Raw genomic sequence first — 21,289 nt, 5'->3', positions numbered from 1 at the left:
CTGCGGCTGTTAATTTTTTTTTTAATAGCCGCAGACTGACGATTTTCGCGTGCTTGTTGATATGCGCATAAAAATATTCCTCTTGAAAATTCTATATCAGAAATAGACACCTGGCACTTCACGTACTATTTTTTAAATGTATTATTTTAAATATTTTATTACACATAACTGTAAGTTTAAAATTATATTGAACAAATAAATATATATTACTAACGTTATTTCTTTATTTTACCCCTATCTCTCCATGAACTTGTATTAAAATTTGGGTAACTTTTATACAAGGTGTCCTGAATTGCACAACTCAAATTTTACCAGATGATAAAACTTCTCAAAATAAAAAGTTCCCAAGCACATGCTTGTAGGTATGTGTATTTAGTTTCCTTAGTTTTCTTGTATCATTGTTTTAATAAAAGCGTGATTTCTTGTATACGGGCTGTTACAAATTCGCTTCTCACTATAGGGATTTCGGAAAGGGTAAGAGGTAAGTAGCTTAAATGGGGACCAACAATATGTCTCTAAAAAATCAAGGCTAACGTGATTAGTTTTCGAAATGTTTGAAAAAAACAAATTTCGGAAGTCCGTTTTTGTTTCATTTCGGCCTTGTTTGAGGTGATATTAAAAAAAGAACACTCTTATTAGACCAGGCGGGATCTGTTTTGGTGTAGATGTTTTATATAATATCACTAATTTTTGCTTTAATGCCTCCAAAATGATATAACAAAACATAATTTCACTACGTGTGCTAAACTTATTATTAAACAAATAGTGAAAAAATTCAATTTTTTCTCTTTTTTCAACAGTTCAAAAATTATTCATTTTAGAGAAAAATTGAAGAGGAAACTAAAAGATTCGTAATTAAATTATACACATGATATACCTATTTTCAAATAAAAAAATAAAACATAATTATTGCAAATATAGCAAAAACGACAAAAAAAAAGTGAAAAAATTATAGGTAGGCTCTTCATATTTGGTAAAAAAAATATTTTTGATATAAAACATCAATTTTCGTTAAAATTGGTCCTATAGTTTCCCATTAACTTTGCAATCCAGATTTTTTAAAAAAAATTGTAATTTTTGCAAATTTAACAGCCTAAATTAAGACTTCTACATACTTGAAAATTTTATCACTTAAAAATGGGCTCTCAAACTTTAAAATGCTTCCAGAAAAATTGAAATCCGTTAATTAGGAGAACGGTGGTAATTGTTTAAAGATATGCGTAATTTTTGCGCTTATAAACAAATGGAATAACTATAAATTTATTATAATTATTTTTTTTAAATTATGCTTTTAAAGCATTCAGAAAGACGCTTCTTTAAAAAAAAAGAGGCGATTTGTTAATTGGTTCGAGTTATAGTTGATCAAAGTTGACCGGCATTTGTAGCGTAACTACGAGGTCTGGAGGGCTGTTTTTTAAACAAATACCATTGTCATTCCGAGTACTTTTTACAAACCTTGTCCCCTTGTGCAACCCATACAAAATGTCGATTAAAACTATTGGAACGAGCATGAAACTCACGCATATTTTTAAACAATTACCACGGCTCTCCTAATTAACGGATTTCAATTTTTCTGGATGCATTTTAAAGTTCGAGTGCCCTTTTTTATGTGATAAAATTTTCAAGTATCTAGAAGTCTTAATTTAGGCTCAGTTAAATTTGCAAAACTTTCAATTTTTTAAAAAAATCTAGATTGCAAAATTATTACTCTAAAACTATAAGACCAATTTTAATGAAAATTGGTGTGATGTTATATTACATCAAAAAGATTTTTTTGGCCAAGAATAATGTAAGTACTTTTTAAAAAATCTCAAAAGTATTGTAATTTTTTTCACTATTTTTTTTTTTGTTTTTGCTATATTTGCGATAATTATGTTGTATTTTTTTATTTGAAAATAGGTATATCGTGTAAAATTTAATTACGAATCATTTTTCCCTCTTCAATTTTTCTCTAAAATGAATAGTTTTTGAACTGTGTTGAAAAAAAGGAAACAAATTTTTTCACTATTTGTTTAATAATAAGTTTAGCACACGTTTTGCCATAAGTTATCTTTCAGTTATTTTGCGTAATATTCTTGAATTGTGTTATTGTCAGAATTTTTAACTAGAAATAGTTCTTGTTTAAAAAATCTTAAACTTAAATTTTACGTTAGTTAGCGAAGATACAAATGAAAGCTCCGAAGGGCATTCATAAGGTGCAGAGGCTGCATCAGGAAAGGCGGCAGACAATTTGAATATATACTGTAATTTTTAAATAAAATTAAATAATAACTGAAACATAATACGTTCTCTTAAGACCGTAGTGACCAATATCGTAACCTGTGGCAGAAATTTTGAAAAAACATCGAAGGGACTTTGTACTAGGATCTTTTGAATGACCTTAATGACCTGATATATGCAAAATCCTGTACATAAAGATTAAAAATAATCGATTCATGCTGTTCGATCCTAATCAATAATTTATTTGTATGTATGTAAATAATGGGGCAAGGGGCAGATTCATTATACGTGTTTTGTATTAAATAAAAGTATCGCAATTGAAGTGCTACATTTATTGACCAACAAAAACATAAAAAAAGTGGAATCCTCTTATCGCATCTACATATCTTTAAATTCTCCAGTTCCGTTAAGCAACAATATATCCGGATTTTCTTTCTCAAACTCGCTGGGCTCCCTCTCCCTATCCTCCTGCCCCCATTCACCCACAGAACTCATAACGTTAGGTTGCTTTGTCTTTTCGAACTCTTCTCTCTACAATTCACCACAAATAAAACACGTAAGACGATAACTATTTATTTAAACAATTAAAACATTGCAAGACAATTAAATCACCAAATCTAAAAGTAATAAAACTAATTTGTCGTCACCTGTGTATCCATCTTTGCGAACTTGTCGAACATGTTTGCGTATATTTTCTTTTCCTTTTGCAACTGCTCTTTCAACGTCTTGGTGCAAATCGCTAACTGGGCTTTTGCCGCTGTATTATTAGCGTCGATTTTTAGACATTCAGTGAAGTCATTGCTAGCTAGAGTCGGCTCGCCTAGATTTAAAAATGCTTGACCCCGTCTGAAGAGCGCCTTTTCGTTGAAGGGATCAATTTGTAAAGCGCTCGTCGCGGCGTTTTTAGCTTCGAAGTAGTTTTGAAGCTTTAAGTTGCACAAAGCAACATTTAGGTAAGACGCCAGAAGGAGAGAGTTCCTTTCCTCGGCAACTGCACTATCTGAAAAATATCAGGCATATACAATTAAATTAGTAACGTTCAACGTAAATGTTGTTCTTAACGCTCTTACCTTTCTCGGAATCCAAAAACGACTGTATTTTCTTGTACAATTTAATAGCCAGTTCGTATTTTCCCGTTTTAAAATACGCAGTGCCCTTTTCCTTAAAAAGTTTCGACTGTTCAATTTTTTCCTGGGCGCCTAAAGACCAATTTTCCTTCGCCTTTTCAAAATTCTTTAACGTGACTACATATTCTACTGTGGCATTTGGAGGTATTTTGTAATTAGCATTTCCAGTACTGCCAAATGCATATTGCGGTTTTATCAATAATCGAGATGTTTCGTGTTTCTTAAATTTTTCTATAGCGTGTTCAACGCCTGGTATAATATTCGCCTCAGAACCTTCGCCAATTGTGAAAGTGATGTCACGATCCTCGAAAACATTTCCTTCATATTTGCCTACCACGTGAACTAAAAGAACAATATGTAAACAAATTTGTGGTTTACGCAAGGACTTTGTGGAATATCATATCTATTTTGATAACATTTATTTTCTTCTACATGAAACAAAATATAAAAACCCATTTCCTGTTGACCATTTAAAAGGAAAAAATTTAGCAGGCATAATTTTGTAAAGAATTAAATCGTGACAAAAGATAAAAGTATGAAAAAAAATATATATTTTGCCAAATACCTTCGACTACTGCACCATCATTAGGAGTTGTATATCCTTCTCCTGGTGTAATCTGCAATCTCTCAATACCTCCATCTCGTTTAGGGCTTAAATCTTCACCTTGCCAATCCAAGACTTCAACCTGAAATTGCATAAATCAATGTATAAAATATATCACACATTTTTAACAATTTACTTACATCAAATTTTAAGGTGGAATCCGGTGGAATCGATGGAGGACTGCCTGCTTTTCCGTAAGCGTATTCTGGAGCACATGTCAAAATTGCCCTTTCTCCTCTTTTCATTGTGGCGACTCCAATGTCCCATGCTTTAATTACGTTACCTAAAAGACCGGGTTTGAAAAGATGTTACAGAATTACAAATAAAATGAGCACCTTTTCCCAAATCAAACTTAAAAGCGTCGTTTCTATCTCGGCTTGAATCGAATTTTGTTCCATCTGTAAGAGTCCCGGTGTAATGTACTTTAACTTTGCACCCTTGAGGTGGTAATTCATTGCCAATTCCTTCTTGTATTATTTGTTTTAGGACGCCTCCATCCTTATTTGGGGAAATATCTACTGTATCGGACATTTCTTATTTAGTTATGACAATTGGAAAATTCTAGAAAAATTCAAAATCAGTTTCAATTTCAATAGTCATCATTGATTATGTTAATTTTTGGTTATAATTTAATTATTTCCTGAAAGAAGTACTTACACTTTCTAGCGTTTTTGGCTTTCAATTACAAATATATTTAATTTATTTCTTTAAAAACTATTTTCAAAATTATAATTCGCTCTTTGTGCTAAACACCCACCTCTAGACAAAACCGCACCACAAAATAATATAAAATACAAATACAAAATAAAGATGCGATTTTGCGCGTTTTAGGTTATCGTTTTCTTCTTCTTCTTCTTCTCAGTTCTCATAGAAAATATTTGAATCTTTTCAGTTTGATAGAGTGTGTTCACTATTTCAATAAGTCGGTTTTAGTTTTAAAGTATTTTTCTTTTTCTTATGAAATAAATTATTTTTCTTTTTCTTATGTCATTTACATAACTATTATTTAATTTTTAATTTTAAGCTATGCTTTAAATTCATTTGCTTACGTATTTTACCTAAGAACTATTTTGAAGTATAGGAAAATGCACTAGATAGCTTAGAAAAGATTATTTTAATCACGACGACTTGAAATAGCCAGAAATCGATAAAATAATGGCGTTATTGTTATCTTTCTATCACTCTACTCTGTCGTCCTGTAGTATATGCTCTACTTCGAGCATATAACACTTTTTTACTGGAGGTAGCATGCCATTGCATAAAATGTGTGGCTGAGTGTGCGAGAGAGACAGACAGTATATCAGTACTTGCTGTCTCATTCTAGCACGTTGCGATTGGCTTGGAAATTAATGCTCCAACCAATCGCGGCGAGCTGTCTGTCTCTGTCGCATACTCAGCCACACTTTTCGCAATGGCAGGCTACCTCCAGTAGTACATGCTTGAAGATGCTCTAAGACTGCCACAGACATCTAATAATACTTAGAAGTCTATGAAGACTACTCATAGTACAGTAGTATTATCATCCATGTGATTTTCTTAGAGTTTTCTGAACATAACCAAGCAATGCCAACTTAAGAATGTTAATTTGCCAGAATCGCAATGTGGCCAACATGATCATATCAAAATCAAAAGACCCTGTTTTATTTTTTCTTAAATTTTTATCTGTAAACAGCAAACAGTAATGTAATGATCGAAATAGGTTAATTTCGTCAACTGGAATAAGTAGATAGTAGATGTGCCTAATGATCTAAAATAGTTATGGATGTTATTAATGTCGCCGATTGTTGTAGAGCTTGTTTAAGAATAGATTGCACTCTAACTCCTACAAGTGCCCAGGACAATGATTCAATTAAATTTCATGATAAACTTGTATCATGTGTTGCTGAAGTGGTTGGTGTTGCATTTCTTTGGTTTTAAATACAATAGCTCATATAGTATTGTTGTTACTCTTATGTTTACTTTATTTGTTTTTAATAATAAAAAATCATTTAAGAAACAAAATTTGAGCATGTTTTTATCGTTTATGGGAAATTATAGGATTTCTTTTTTCAGACTTGGATAAAAGAGGGTTTACCCTCTCTAATATGTGGGACATGTATAGAACGCTTAAGAATTGCTTATGATTTTCGGATAGTTTGCCTACAGTCAGACCATACATTAAATAGGTATATTAGTCATCTAGATGACACCAAGCAGAATGTAAATATAGTTGGGAGGCCTTTAATGACGCCCACAAAATTCGAATTTGGTTTACAAACTAGTAACAATGAAGTTATACCTTTAATTGGAGAAGAACCACAGAATGCAGAATATCTCCATTTAAAACACTTCCTGGATAACGATGAAGAACTTACAAAAGCTGAAAATTTGGTGGACACCGCTACTTCCAGAAGCAGTAGTCCTGACGCTGCCACAACAGGTAAAAATTAAACACATTAAATACACTTTTTTTACAATTTGTTTTCTTACACATTATATATAAGAAAAGAACATAATATTTTAGGTTATATCACTACCCAACAACTCCAACACCCACAACTGCCACAGGAACACATTCATCAAAACCAGCACGCGGTACAACATCATCAACAGCAGCAGCAACAGATTCATCAACAACCGACGCAACAGCCAGAACAGCTGCAGCAGCATCAGCATCAACAGCAGCAGCCACAACAACAGTTGCCTGAGTTGCATACGCAAACCCAACAACACGAGCAACAAAATCATCAGACTCACCAGAATCTTCAAAACCATCAAAACCATCAAACTCACCAGGAGATGCATACTTTAGTGCTACAAAATATGCCACCTGTTCAGGCGGCCCCTCCTCCTCAAATTCAAGTTGTACAGCCCAGACAAGTTATTAAGCGCACTACTGGTATGTTAATGTAGAGTATAGAAATTCAGTTCCGTTTATTACCAGTTAAATTAAAGTAAATTACTGATAATTACAAACATTGATTATATAGCGAAGAAAATTGTTCTAATTTGGCATTTATGGACAACGATTTTAGTCATTTTGCTAATTTATGGTAAGCGACTGCCATCAATAATAAAAATTGTTTGTGTTTCTTAATTTCTAAAACAAATATTTGTAAAATGTAATTTTCTGGGTCCTCCTTGTTTATGTTAATTTACCGTTGCTTGTATTGAATGAAAGTTCTTCAAAAACAAGTTAACGATCACTTTTCAGTGCTATTTTGATTTTAGGTATTCAAGTTCGACCCCCTACTCCTAATACAGGGGATCAGGATTCTTCTGATGTTAAGCCTTTCACTTGTACCGAATGTGGGAAAAGGTATAGAAAAAATGCAAACTTGAGGATTCATATGAGGACCCACACCGGCGAAAAGCCTTTTGAATGTAAATATTGCGAGAAAAGGTTCGTTTTCAGATTTATTTATAACCATTTTAAACTTGTTTTACATTTGCCAATTTTTGACCCAACAAATATCTCTTACATTAACATTAAAACACATCGGTTTTTTTGTAATAATGAATTTTATAGTCACGTGATGCGACTTACTGGAAAAAATCAGTTTACACGTTCAATAACTACCAGATATAGAGTCTAATTCATTGTAACATGTAAAACTGACAATTTATTGAGCCAAACAAATTTTTTTACAATTTTCTTCTATTTTACAGGTTTTATCATTCATCGCACCTTAGGGAACACATTCGTCGCCACACGGGCGAGAAACCCTTCCAGTGCGCAGTATGCAACAAACGTTTCACGATAAAAGGCGAACTCACCATGCATATGAAGTCGCACACGGGCGAAAAGCCTTACGCTTGCACTTGCTGCGATCGGAGGTGCCTAACGGCCGCCGATTTAAAAGTCCACATGCGCACCCACACCGGAGAAAAACCGTTCAGCTGCGTCACTTGCGGCAAGAAGTTCGCCAGCACGTACATACTGAACTCACACATTAAGACGCACACGGGCGAGCGTCCCTACTCGTGTTCGAATTGTGATAAAACGTTTACCCAGTCCTCTCACCTGAACGTTCACATGCGCAAGCACACCGGAGAGAAAGTCAGCTGTAAGATCTGCGACGCGAAATTCACCCACTCCTCCCAGCTGACGGTGCATATGAGGGAGCACACGGGCAAGCAGCCTTACAAGTGCACCATGTGCGACAAGATCTGCAATTACGCCTCGGAATTGCAAACGCACATGATGAAACACACGGGGGAGAAGTTCACTTGCGTCACGTGCGACAAGAAGTTCACGACGGCGGCTTATTTGCACGAGCACACGCGTACGCATACCGGGGAGAACCTGTCGACGTGTACGATCTGCGACAGGCAGTTCACCCGGCACCAGTACTTGGAGAAACACATGCGGACGCATACGGGGGAGAAGCCCTATACTTGTTTTATTTGTAGTAAGAAGTTTACTCAATCGTCGAGTTTGAAAGTGCACATTCGGATACATACGGGGGAGAAGCCGTATGCGTGTAATATGTGCGATCGGAAGTTTACCACGTCGTCGGATCTGTCGTCCCATAATAAGAAACACAAAAAGTACATCAGTTTGTAATGTATTGTTTATGGGATTTTATTTGTGATACGGTATTATTTTAGTTGAGAGCAGGGTGGTACTGCTGGTTTTAATCAGGGCCTTTTTTTAATAAATTGTGGAATTTTATCGAACATTTACAACGGTTTTAAAAATATCAATATTTTTTATTTTAAATGTTTATTTTATGTCGATCGTTAAGATTTGTTGCTGGACAATGAAAAATAAAGGTAAGTGTAAGTTTTTAGCGATGAAATTTGCTATTATCTATCAAATATTTTTTTATTTTTTGTCAAACTCGCAAAGTGCGCGTTGTCCTTAGAAAGTTAAATTTTAATTTACTTTTGCGACAGCATTTTACTATTCTAATCTAAAATTATGTGGTCTTTCCTAGAAATTTTTTTCAATTTTTAAGAATTTTTCCACGCATCCGCTATAACAAATAAAATTACCGGAACCAAACTGTTGATACCTTGGTTTTTGTTACTTTCACGTGAAATACTAAAATCTGATGGATACATATTTCTACTATAAACGTCGAATAGATTTATTGCAAATGTCACAACTTTTTCCCCCTTTTTGTCAAGTTTAATAGTATTTTGAGGCACCTTTAAAAAAAATGTCGTTACGTAAATAAGGGGGCTGTATGTCAAATATGAATCAGTGCACAAATAACAGACTTTCCTCCATTCGAACGCAGATTTTCTATAAAACAGAGTTAGTTTGAAATTCAAATTACTTTTTGTTGTTAAGAAATTTGTAATTTGCATCATAAATTACAAATTTCTGTACACTAAAAAGTAATTTGAGTTTCAAATTAACTCCATTTTATAGAAAATCTGTGGAGGAATGGAGGAAAGTCCGTTATTTGTGCATTGATTCATGTCTAGACAAACTGTGTAATAAAATCTATAAGAATGTATTACTGGTTGCCTAGTTGCTATAAAGCTCTCTTACGGGGTTATATCACTTTGGAGCCCGAAGACAGGCTCTTTTCAAGAATTTTTTTTGAGCAATCTTTTATAATAATCAGGAACAACCAATACACCAATCGATTAAGCAATTCTTCAGGAGTGAGAAAAATTTTTTTATTGAAAATTTATTGCAAAATGGCGGCTGAAGAAGCGCATGAACAAAACAAAAATTTTTTTCATAAACTGTATGAGTTTAGCTAGTGAAGTACACACGATCATAATTTTAAGAATTTTTTTTCGCAAACTGACGAGACCTTGAAAAAAAATTCGAATTTTCAACAAAAAATCTACTGGTTGTTTATAAAAAAAATCCTGTTGACCAATTGTAAAAATCATATGTCCTTCACTAGATAATCACACTATGAAGTTACAGTTCAATTTTCAAGTCGATTGGATGAAAGCTTTTTTAAGTTCTGCTGCTCGCCGATTTCAAAAACATGGTTTCGAGGAAAATGCATTTGAAGTTTGAGAATGTCCTAACTTCTGGAAAATTTTGTATAATGTTTTTTTGCTTGTAATGATATTTATGGTTCACCTTTGAAGTATTTTTTCGATTATCCGTAAGTTATAGGCGTTTTTACGTGAGCGGAATTGCTGTATCGAGGATAGAAGCGACATCTGCTATTTTTATGCTTCGGAATTGCTACGGAAAAATTAATTTTACGGATATTTCATGCAAAAAAGTTTTTGATTACGAATCTAGGAATGTTTTAGCGTATTTAAAGCCAATAAAAAAGGATTGAGAAAAAAATATTTTCAAAGCGATATGACCCCTTAAGAAGTTTCTCATTCTTGAATACAAAAACATTGTTTTTAGCAACATATTCAAAGAAGACGACTAAATATCAGATTTGACATGTTAAAATTTTATTTAATTGTTTCAATAATGCTACTGGGGCAGTTTTTCAAATATATTTTTTTCTAACGCATTGATTATTTTGAAAACGAACGTTCATAAAATTCCTTTTGAATTTTGAATTATGCAAACTTAAACTGTTATATCTATTTTTTTTGTCTGTTTTATTCTTTTTGGAACTATCGAATAGGCCCAACTTGGGCTATACCACCCTGTATATAAACTCCTACATAAAAAAATATTGCAGACGAGATCCTAGATCATATTGACTAAGTTGTCATATATTTTTTGATGATCTAAGGATCACTAAAAACTAATTTTTTTTTTTTTAATTAAATTCTCCATATACAAAAAACAATAAAACAGCTTTACGTGTATACAAGCTTTTAAAATAGTATTTTAGTAGAAACTAGGTAATTTAATGTAAGATATATTAGTTCCAAATATTGTGATTGTGTAACCATGACAAAATTAATGCCTTGAGAGAAACGTGTTTTTGTCGAGTCGAAGTAAAAACGAATGTTGTTTATATTTCATGTGTCCCGATTTACAGATGTACACACCATTGAGAAGTAAGAATTAAATGAACGCCAAGCATTTTTTATTAAGTAGACATCAAATATATGCATTTTTAGCAAATGTAACGTCCCATGTATGCCATGATTTTTTTTGAAGGTCCGTATAAAAATAATTTTCATAGGTCATAAAAAAATGTGAACCTACAAATTGGGACACACTGTATAATTAATGCTGTGTTAAATACAAGAGTCTTCCTTATTTTATTAGTAATGCGTGTTTCTATTATTCTTTACAGTTTTTTAAATATTAGTGTTGTAATTTCAACCATTTTTAATGATTTTTATTTTTATCTTCAGAAAAAAAATATATATTTCTGAACAAAAGATTTTTGTGTTGAGACGCTTTAATACTCATGTTATAAGGCTCGTGGCTAACTTTTCTGTATTTTGAAGAAGCACAGTGTATTATTAATAAAATTTGAGTTGTAAGAAATACATTTATCCGATGCAATTTATTATATCGATTTGAAAGATGCAGTAAAAATCGGTTCTGGATTATTATGGAAGTTACGTATTTAAATATTTTATTTAGAAATTTAAATTGGAAAGAATCATGTTTTATCTCTGTCACGTATATTTTTCCAGGACGGCTTGTATCGTTTTTGTAGTGATCTCTTTAACATGCAATGTTCAATAATAAACATGTAACAGTATTTTACCCAATAAGCTTAACGTTTTAATATGTTAACGAGTAAATTATGTATTAATTCAAATAGCTGTGTATAAATATCCACTGTAGTTATTAAGAGAAATTTGATTTCTCCAATGCAATGATTCTGATTTCAGCTTTAATTTTTTTCACGAGCAACATTTTTTAATTTTAATTGTAGTTATAATTTTTAAGGTTTTTTATTTGTATAAAGTGAATAGTAATAAAAAATTATTATTTCTGTATAATTTTTTTTATGATAAAATATTTAAAAAACATGGTGTACGAAAAAGATTTATTTTTTGAGTAATTTAAAGCGTGAAGTGTTTTTAATAAAACATTACAGTGCGTACTTTGAATAAAAGTCGTCGGATTATTTCAATTTAATTCGTTACTTAAAATGATCTAATAATCACTCTTCATTTGGGACAAAGTTTACAACCAACATAAAATATAATTTTTAATATTCATTACATTTTTACATAGGTATTAATGTTCACATATTTTGAACAATTCATTAGGCATTACCTCAATATTTCTAACAGTACAATAATTAAATTATAATTATTTTTTTATATAAACGGGAAAATCGGCGTATCAAAAGGCCACTTTGAAGCAAGTTCAAATTAGATATTAAAAATTTATGATCCCTGCCATCTAGGAGTCACGATCGAGAATTAATGTAAACACGGGCGATAGCGACCACAGATTACTAACAGGAATATAGCAACCATGGAAAATCAATGAATAAAACAAGCAATAGATGGCGCAGTGTATGCTAATAATTGTCAGTCGTGCTTTGTATTTCGTGTTTAGGTTTCAGTATATTATTCTCAGTACCCGGAAGTAAAAACTAAGTGATTTATATTCCTTAAAATCATTTAAAATTTATAAAATTGGAAATATTATGATGAAAGTGCCATCTGTTGACCATTAAGTGAATCCGAACTATCACACAATAAAAAATAGATGGCGCCACTACATACTTCTAAATCTTAAATGTATATTTTTTAATGTCCCAATTCCTTTTTGATATCTAATTCTAATTCTAATGTCTATTCGGTCAAATTAGGTACCATTTCTCATAAAAACAGTTTTTTTTCTGCAGGCGGATTAGGTACTTTGTTCTGGAAAATGACTACCTCTTTTCAGAAAATAATAATGTAACTAAGACCAAGGAATTCTTTACATTGCAGTTTCTCATTTTATATCTTTTTAAAGAAATATGAAAATCAGTTTTAAAATGCATCATTAGAATAGATAGATTAGATATTTTATATTCAAATTTGAAAACTGTTGTCTTGCATCTTCTGTACTTGTATTTTGAAATATAACAATAATTCTTATAAGTTAGGTTAAATTAATTTTGCAGTAACCCGTTTCAAAAATTCAAAAAAAATCCCGCGCGATTTACTTATTCGAATAAGAATAAGAAGAAGAAGAAGAGGAGTAAGGTGTTCAGTGTTCTTAGTTCTTCTTATCTTAGGTTTATGGTTAGGCAGAAAAAGAAGGAGGTTAGGTTGTTATGTATTATGTGCGAAAAAGAAGCGTTGTTGTTAAGATTTATGCCTTTATGGAAAAATAAAGTTTTAGTGAAAAATGTAGTGTGCCTTCCTGAATCAGCCACTCAGATAGAGCTCCCTACAATTAAAAGAAATATATGTTTGCGAACCTCTTATTTATTTATTATCTATATTATTTATTCACTACGTTTTTTTTTCTGCCCGATCATAAATATTCAGATATAATTGATTCGAACCATGCTTTTGTGTTTGAATAAAGTAATTTTAATTCCAGAAGAAAAACCAATAGCCTTTCATTTATCAAGTTATCATTACAAAGCAATTTTATTTTTCATATATCACGGATAGCACCGTCTTTTTTTGCGACCGTCAGCGTCGACGAAATAAGGTGGAATTAAAACAATTAATTAGTTTAGAAGCCTCTGTTTCAATTTTATTGTATTAAGCCTTCCAGAAGCTCCGAAGTTAATGCTGTTTCTCTTGTCGAAAACGGGATTTATCCACTTTCCGTAAAAACCCATTACTGAAATAATCGCCCTATACTTTTGTTTTTAATTATTCGAATAAATGGAGGGACTGCTTGCATTTATCTTTTCTAACGGTATCATAACCGCTGCGAATTACCCGGATTGTAAGTACATACTTTTTATATTCTCTACCTCTTACGGATAAAATGTAGCAAATTTAGCGTAATATTTACTACAGGCATTATTGATTATTATATTTTTTAACTTGATGATTATATTTAACTTACTTAGCTGTAAGTGAGCTTTTAGCGTTACTGTTTAAACTGGATTGCTGCACAAATTACGGTTTAATAAAGTTTATTTTGTGTATTATCATTGTCGTTGATACAAAAGCAGATTCGAATAAGCAAAAGTATGAAGATCGACTTGACAGATTTCTCACTCTATGAACTTGTTTGACGAATGTTATATATACAGGGTGTAAATAAATACGTGGGTAAGAAATCAGGGTGTGATTCGCTGTTGAAAAATAAGGTGGGTCTTTCATATCAAAAAAATCTCTTTTAAGCGTACAACCGCTTGAAGAGGGTGCCAAAAATATAGCTTTTAATTTTTTTTTTTTGAAAAAAGTGACACAAATGAAATTAAATAGACGTTTTCTGCTACCGAGAAGGCACGCAGTAAACAATTTGTTGATTTTCCCCTACTGTTGTAAGGGGTAGAAAAAGCCATTTCTAAGACTTGTTTCATATGTAACATTTTTGTAAATATCTCATCACTTAAAAATTAATTTCAGTTAGCTTGATTCATTCTAAACAAAAAAGGTGTTCTTGTATTTTTTTTGTAAAATTAACGGTTTCCGAACAAAAAATGTATTGAAAATTACACGGCATCTTTGGCATAGGGTAGTTTATCTAGTAGGCGGCTGACATTTTGTAATCACAACTTAATTGTTATAATTAATGCAATCATTTTATTAAATATGTGAAGCAACAAACATTTAATATTTAATGTTATTTCTATTATTATAGTTTTTATTAATTTATAATAGTTTGTTCTTTCACATATTTAATAAAATCATTGAATTAATTATAACAATTAAGTTGCCATTACAAAATGTCAACGTGACAGCCGCCTACTAGATACAGTTCTACAAAATTTCTACCCTATGGCAATGATGTGTGTAATTGATTTTAAATAAATTTTTTGTTCAGAAATCGTTAATTTTACAAAAAAATTACAAGAGACCTTTTTTGTTTAGAATGACTCAGGCTATCTGAAATGAATTTTTAAATGGTAAGATATTTATAAGAAAAAAAGTTATGTATGAAACAAGTCTTAAGGGTGGCTTTTTCTCATTTTACAACAGTAAGGGAAAATCAACAAATTGTTGACTAAGTACTTTCTCGATAGAAAAAAACGCGTACTTAATCATTTCATTTCTGTAACTTTTTTAGTATTTCAGAAAAAAATTAAAAACTAATTTTTTGGCATTTATTTACACCCTGTATATCTTGTATTTATTTTATCTTTTTTATTTTCTTGTATTGTTTTGTACTTCGGCTTCTTCTGCGTTTTGTTTCTATATTTTGATTGCTATTTTAATCTGCATTATTTATGTCTTTACATTTAATATGTTTCCAAATTATAATTTTTTAAATTTAGGTTAATAATTTTAATAAATTAATTTCAATCTTAAGACTAAAGACGGCCACAATTCAATCTCGCCACCGCTAAACCGCCTACAATGTCACCAATTTGGAAATAAATTTTTATAACCCCAGGTCTGGTATCCCCGTGGATCTCCCATCTTAAACAAGATTCACAGCGTACGGCGGTTTTACTGCAAAATTATAGTTCCGGCCAACACACAAAATCTCAAAATTGTCTTCCGACAAGTTAGGGCATAAAGAGCGTTTAACTTTTTATTTTAGTTTCCAATAGGACATAAAAATCTTGCCCTCGAGTAACGGCGGCTCGTCCCCTTCGTAAGCTCTGCCTCGGCGGGATGAAAACACCCCCGCCGCCGCCAGGATAAGGACCAGACGGCTTGGCCCCGTAAATATTTTGATTGCCGGAAACATCCGACGATGTATTGAAAGATCGGAAGCCCCTGTGGGAGAATGCTTCCCTGGGCGCGGAAAGTGTTTGTTAATTATACGCGACGTGATGTAATAAGTGTACGGGGTAAATATTTTATTTTTGACGCCGCTGGGGGTTAAAAAAGGAAAAAGAAGTCATCACGAAGATAAAATCAATGCTTACAGACGTATGTTATTGTTTTGTACACGATATACTGTAAGAACAGGCTGAACTTTTTTTAAATATTATATCAGTTTCCATTTTTCATAAAATTCTCAACGTATTGCATCAGATTCTATGAAAATGGCCAACTCTGATTATTGTTTAATTGTGGATACTACAGGGTTCAGTGTTAGGACCCGTGCTTTTTATTCCCTACATAAATTTGACGCACAGGACCAAAGCGTCCAATCCGTCGCTGAGGAAGCATTTAATTCAAAAGTGTCGTTACTTCTCGAGTACTGTGTACATCTTGAAGATAAAACAAGCGTGCCCGAACTTGTAATGTTACATCGTCAAATAATTCAGGCAATCTGTTCTCCAAAAAGTCAGCATATGTTGGTCCAATTAGTTCTTCAAAGAAATAGGGACCCACAAGTACATCGGCTATTATGCCAGTCCAAACATTTACCGAGAACCGATGTTGAAAATGAGTTTCCCTAATCGCGTGAGGATTTTCATCGGCCCATATGTGCATATTATGGAAATTATCTTCATCAGGGGTAAATGTCGCCTCATCTGTTACACAAAAGTCTTACTTGATTGGCATATTGCCGTAAAAATCATATGCAAAAACGCATTCGTTGATCACAATTCGAGGGTAAAATCTGTTGAACTGGTTGCAGATGATAGGGGTGCAACAGCTGACGCCGTAAGATGCGATGTACGGTACGAGATGAGGTTCCTACTTGCTGTGCGAGTTGTCGAGTACTAATTGTGGGGTCTTCGTGAAGATTTTCCAACATTGCATTTTCAACATTAAGGTTCACTTGGTGACCACGTCCTTCTCCTCGAGGAATAACACTTCCCGTATCCCGTAGCCGCTCAATGCACTGTATTTGCACATAGGGGATGACATTGTGGCCATCGTTCCCGGTACAATCTAGTTGCCGCGAGCGCATTTTCTCCGGCTGCACCATACACTAACACCATATCGACACGTTGGGAAATAGTAAATGCATTGTTTTCTCGGTTCATTGTAAAACTAGTTTGTGCACAAAGTAAAAAATTAAACAGAATAAGAAATAAGAATCTCGTTTTTAATGTAATCGCACGCTATTCTTATTTGTTTACTTCTTTACAAAAATTACACTGTCACTATCGTGGAATTACAAAATAAAAACTTTTGTTTGGAATCTTTCACTTTTTAACACTGATGGGTCGATGGGCGATGCTTAATATTTAATAATTAAGTGAATAATGAATCTAACCTTCTTTTAGTATTACTAGCATTAGATTATACCGACTTAAATTATAAGGTTGCATCTCACGTCGAATAAAAACATTTCCAAAGTTTTTAATAAATAACACAGGCTCGGCCTTCATTTTCGTTGAATAAATGAACTTTAATTTACAAAAAAAAACGCGAAGATAGAACTTTTTCGGATAAGACTTTTCTATTACAAATATCATCAGGAAGTTGTAGTTTAATTTTTATAGATTATACACGCCACACCCTGTATATACACTTTATTGTCACATATAATTGAAACGAATGGGTGGCTCAGTGCAAACGCGTTCGACACGTAAACGATAGATCGGGAGTTCGAACCCACAGACGGCATTTTTTAATAAGAATTTTACAAAAAATATTGTGTGATGCATTGGTTAAAAGTGATTTTATTTTGTTCGTGGGGTTGCTCCACTATCTGCGCTCGTTCCGCATTCACAAAATAAAATGTCAATTTTAACACTTGTGTCATCAATAACTATTTCACGTCTGAAATTTGATGTATTATCCTGATAAAATAGGCACAGAGAACAATGTTAAAATGGCCGCAAGTAAGTTATGGCATAATGAAAGTTAGGATAATTTAATTCTTCTAAATATAGCCCTAAATTATTATTATTATAACTTATTATGACTGCTAAATTAACAGACACGAGAAAGCATGATTAAATAAAGGACAAATTCGAGGGATCTAAAACAATACAACACGGAGGAAAATAGTTTTATCTCGCTGTATTATCTACAAATTTCGACTTTAGGATAATTACTTTGTTAAATTAATGAAATTAATTCGGCTATCATTGAATCTGTTGACTGAAAATCCCCTCATTCACGGAACATCCATTTGCGAATAAATTAAACCAGATCAACTTTCGAAATATAAATTTACTACATTAGCCGTATCAAAAGTTTGTTCTATTCATCTATTCCTAACACTTGGCGCGGAAAAGCGGATTTAACAACTCCAACTAACAGTATTACTCATTTAACTTTTACCATGCTGTTTTTAACACTCGAACTTTTTTAGTGCCTGTTCACTCTGGCCCGGTAGAAAACTGTTTTAAGTTGGTTTAATGAAAAATCTAGTTAGGCGTCGACGTAATAATTACGCCGTTTTATTCAATTTGGCGCGTGTATCAGCGGAACTTTTAGTTTACTGCTGTATGCGGACTAATAAAATAATGATAGGAGACAGAAGCGCTGGAGATTTTGTATTCGTTTTATATTGATTTAGGTAAAAAGAGATATGTTAGATTTGTTTACATTTTGATAAAACTTTATTCCTGTTGTAACTTATTTCAATAGCTTGCTATATCGAGCAGATGCACTTACTTTCAGTTTACTATAAGCATCCTGGAATAAACTTGTTGCTGTAGGATTTTAGAAGATCTATATATTCTCCGGTGTATCGGTATAGTAAGGGTTTTTCGAACGTAACCAGTTTTATAAAATGGAAACATTGTCCTAATAAGAAGTTTGTCGTTTAACAAATAGATGCTGCTAAAATAAAATTCAATAGCTAAATAATATTTATGTTTTACAACAGATAAAAACTATAAAATATTTATTTAATTTCTACTTGTAAAAATTAAGAAAAATTCAGTAGAATTGAATGAATTTCTTTACCCCAGCTGAATGGCTTTATTTTCAAAATGCATCCGAAGTTCGCAAAAAACAGTTTTTTTCATTAAAAAAAACTAAACATTTTAGAAAAAAATGCTTTAGTTAAAAGCTGTAGAACATTTGTTTTATAACAAATTTTGATCCCAGTCCGATGTCAATTGAAAAACAAATGTATTAGTTATGGCAAAAAAAACGGCAAAAAATTAAATTTACTGTAAAAAGGGGGTCAATCATTGCAGACTATTTTTTATATTAAAGCAAAAGCATTCAACTTCAACATGTGCAAATTTCAGATCTTTTAATATTAATAAATCAGGACATTGAGATTTTTTGAAAAGAAAAAAATTATTTCTCGGCTCCTGTTGGTCGTAGGACATTTTTTTTACTAAAATTTGTGAAAAAATGTCAGCTCTCAAATGACAATAATACCACTCCGATTAAATTTCAACGATAAGAAAAAGATCTACATTTTTCGACCCGAAAAAAGAAGTCAAAGTTTCGGTAGATTTTTCGCATATTTCCAATTATTTCGCAATACGCGCACAATTTGCACGAGAAAGTATAACTCTTTAAGCCCAAAATGGGTCACGTAAGTGCATTACCGTATGATTTATTGTAACTTGAAAAAAATGTATTTTTTTCGAAAAACTCAATTTTTGCAAGAACTATCAAATATATTGCAATTTTACAAAGATGCACTTATTCTACTTGCCAAGGACTGCATACTCTGAAAGTTTCGTAAAAAAATTATTTTTCGTTTTAAAGTTTGAAAAAAATGCGATTTTTAGCAGTTTTTTTGCAATAACTAATATATTTGTTTATCAGCTGGGCCAAAAATTTTTGTTATAAAAAGTTCTACAATTTTTGTCTAAAACGTTTTTTTCTAAAATGTTTAGTTTTTTTTTAAATGAAAAAAACTTTTTTGGGAACTTTCGACGGCATTTTGAAAATTAAACTCTAACATTCAGCTGGGTAAAAGTGGTTCATTTAATTCTAGGAAATTTTTCCAAATTTTTACACGGCCTTTGTTTAATGAACAAAATTTTGGCAAAAAAACGAGATTTTGCGACAATTCGGCCTAATACTGTAATTTAAATACAGGGTGATTCACTAATGTTGACCAAACATGAAACCTCGTATTGTCTGGTGAATTTTAAGGTGAGTCTTTCCTATAAAGTTTTTATCTAGGACGCTTCGTTAAAAAGATACAGGGTGTTAAACTTCAAAAAAAATTTTTTTATTCATTTATATATCTAATTTAAAAACTGGTAAGTGAAATAATTTGAAATTGGGTACAGTTTTTTCTAAAATTTACATGCTCCAGTGGCGGAGATACAGGGTATCAGTGGCATATTTTTCTAAATAAAATAGTACGCCACTGCTTTACGGTAACAACCAAGATATTTTCGGATTCGTTTTTCAATTTTCTACAAATTACGATCATATTTTTCGAAAAAAGCCTGATTTTCGAGTAAAACTTAAAAAACCGACTGTATAGAAAAGACTCCCCTTAAAATTCACCAAAGAATACAAGGTTTCATTTTTGGTCACCATTTGTGAATCTCCCTGTATAATACAGGTTTCCTTTGAGAAACTAATATTCTGTAAATTCAAGAGCCATTTATAAAACTGATTAAATCGTTAACATAAATTAAGAGAAGTACAGGTCCAAGCGCAAGTCCCTGAGGTACTCCTGCACTGCGAGGGACACAAGTTGATCCATAATTATTTTGTGTTATCTGAATCTGAAATGGTTGAAGTTAAAACGTTTTTTTTGCTTCCAATACATTCATTATTTCGGTTTTTAATATATTTCCAAAGATGTTAGCAAACTGATAATAGATTTATTGAAATATGTACTGGTAAAATTTTTCACATCGACACCGTAGAAACAAAAATCTTCATCTGCTTTTGCCACACCCCGTCTGCGCAAGAAAAGCGGGCAAAGCCGAGGTGGGACTGTCAGGATATTTCATTTCAATTCCATTTGAATTTCCGGGCCGTATTAATAATTACTGAAATGGACGATTGTAATAATGCCCGCCAAGGGCCTAAATTCATTCTAATTTTCTGAAAACACGGCAACTTTACACTCAATTTAATCAAGCGAAAGTATTAAACGGAGGGCCTAATCATGCACGGGGGACGTATTCGCAAAGAGGGATAAAAATTAATAAAGATCAGCGCAATAACTTCCACAGAGGGCGACTCTTATGGCTAATAAAATACCCCTCTGGAGTCGGAGTAATTGATAGAAATTCTCAGATGGTGGCCTAGAAGGATTATGAGGTCTGGGTATCATAGGATCGAGGGCTGCAGTAAATATCCCTAAATAAAACGAATGGCGCCACTTTTCCTGGGCAAATAGAACAGCTCGGTACACTGTAAAAAAAATCGTGAAATTATCGAGTATATTTTCATTTGTGATTATATTTAAACTAGAACTGAGTACTTTCACTCAAATATACGGGGATGGCCAGAAGTACGGAATAAAATTCATATCTTTTGAATGAGTTAATTTTTTTTAAAACACCGAAACACGTTAACTGATTTTGATTTTTTCCCATCTTTCGGTTATATAATAATTAATTTTTCTTCAACCCCCTAACCC

At 32.4% G+C, this 21,289-nt stretch overlaps 2 protein-coding genes across 4 annotated transcripts; one reads left to right on the top strand and one right to left on the bottom strand.

Moving 5' to 3' along the window:
• Window positions 1-2,537: 2,537 nt before the first annotated feature.
• Window positions 2,538-4,802, bottom strand: LOC108908989 (FK506-binding protein 59). 2 transcript variants are annotated; one of them, XM_018713193.1, is made up of 7 exons: window positions 4,709-4,802; window positions 4,287-4,512; window positions 4,092-4,234; window positions 3,913-4,033; window positions 3,291-3,689; window positions 2,868-3,220; window positions 2,538-2,751 (listed from the first exon to the last, which is right to left on the bottom strand). In XM_018713193.1, the coding sequence occupies exons 2-7, from the start codon at window positions 4,480-4,482 to the stop codon at window positions 2,599-2,601; spliced, it is 1,365 nt and encodes a 454-aa protein (XP_018568709.1). In that variant the 5' UTR covers window positions 4,483-4,512; window positions 4,709-4,802; the 3' UTR covers window positions 2,538-2,598. The 2 variants fall into 2 exon arrangements, with proteins under 2 accessions (XP_018568709.1, XP_018568710.1); XM_018713194.1 differs by lacking the exon at window positions 4,709-4,802 and adding an exon at window positions 4,609-4,702.
• An 817-nt stretch (window positions 4,803-5,619) lies between these two features.
• Window positions 5,620-9,136, top strand: LOC108908999 (zinc finger protein 883). Of its 2 annotated transcripts, none has more exons than XM_018713204.1 (5): window positions 5,620-5,841; window positions 6,004-6,370; window positions 6,455-6,829; window positions 7,162-7,333; window positions 7,600-9,136. In XM_018713204.1, the coding sequence occupies exons 1-5, from the start codon at window positions 5,710-5,712 to the stop codon at window positions 8,495-8,497; spliced, it is 1,944 nt and encodes a 647-aa protein (XP_018568720.1). In that variant the 5' UTR covers window positions 5,620-5,709; the 3' UTR covers window positions 8,498-9,136. The 2 variants fall into 2 exon arrangements, with proteins under 2 accessions (XP_018568720.1, XP_018568719.1); XM_018713203.1 differs by having other exon boundaries at window positions 6,440-6,829.
• The last annotated feature ends 12,153 nt before the right edge of the window (window positions 9,137-21,289 follow it).

This window comes from Anoplophora glabripennis, unplaced genomic scaffold (assembly GCF_000390285.2).
Source record: "Anoplophora glabripennis isolate ALB-LARVAE unplaced genomic scaffold, Agla_2.0 scaffold72, whole genome shotgun sequence".
Lineage (NCBI taxonomy): Eukaryota > Metazoa > Arthropoda > Insecta > Coleoptera > Cerambycidae > Anoplophora > Anoplophora glabripennis.
This window is presented reverse-complemented; position numbering and strand designations above follow the sequence as displayed.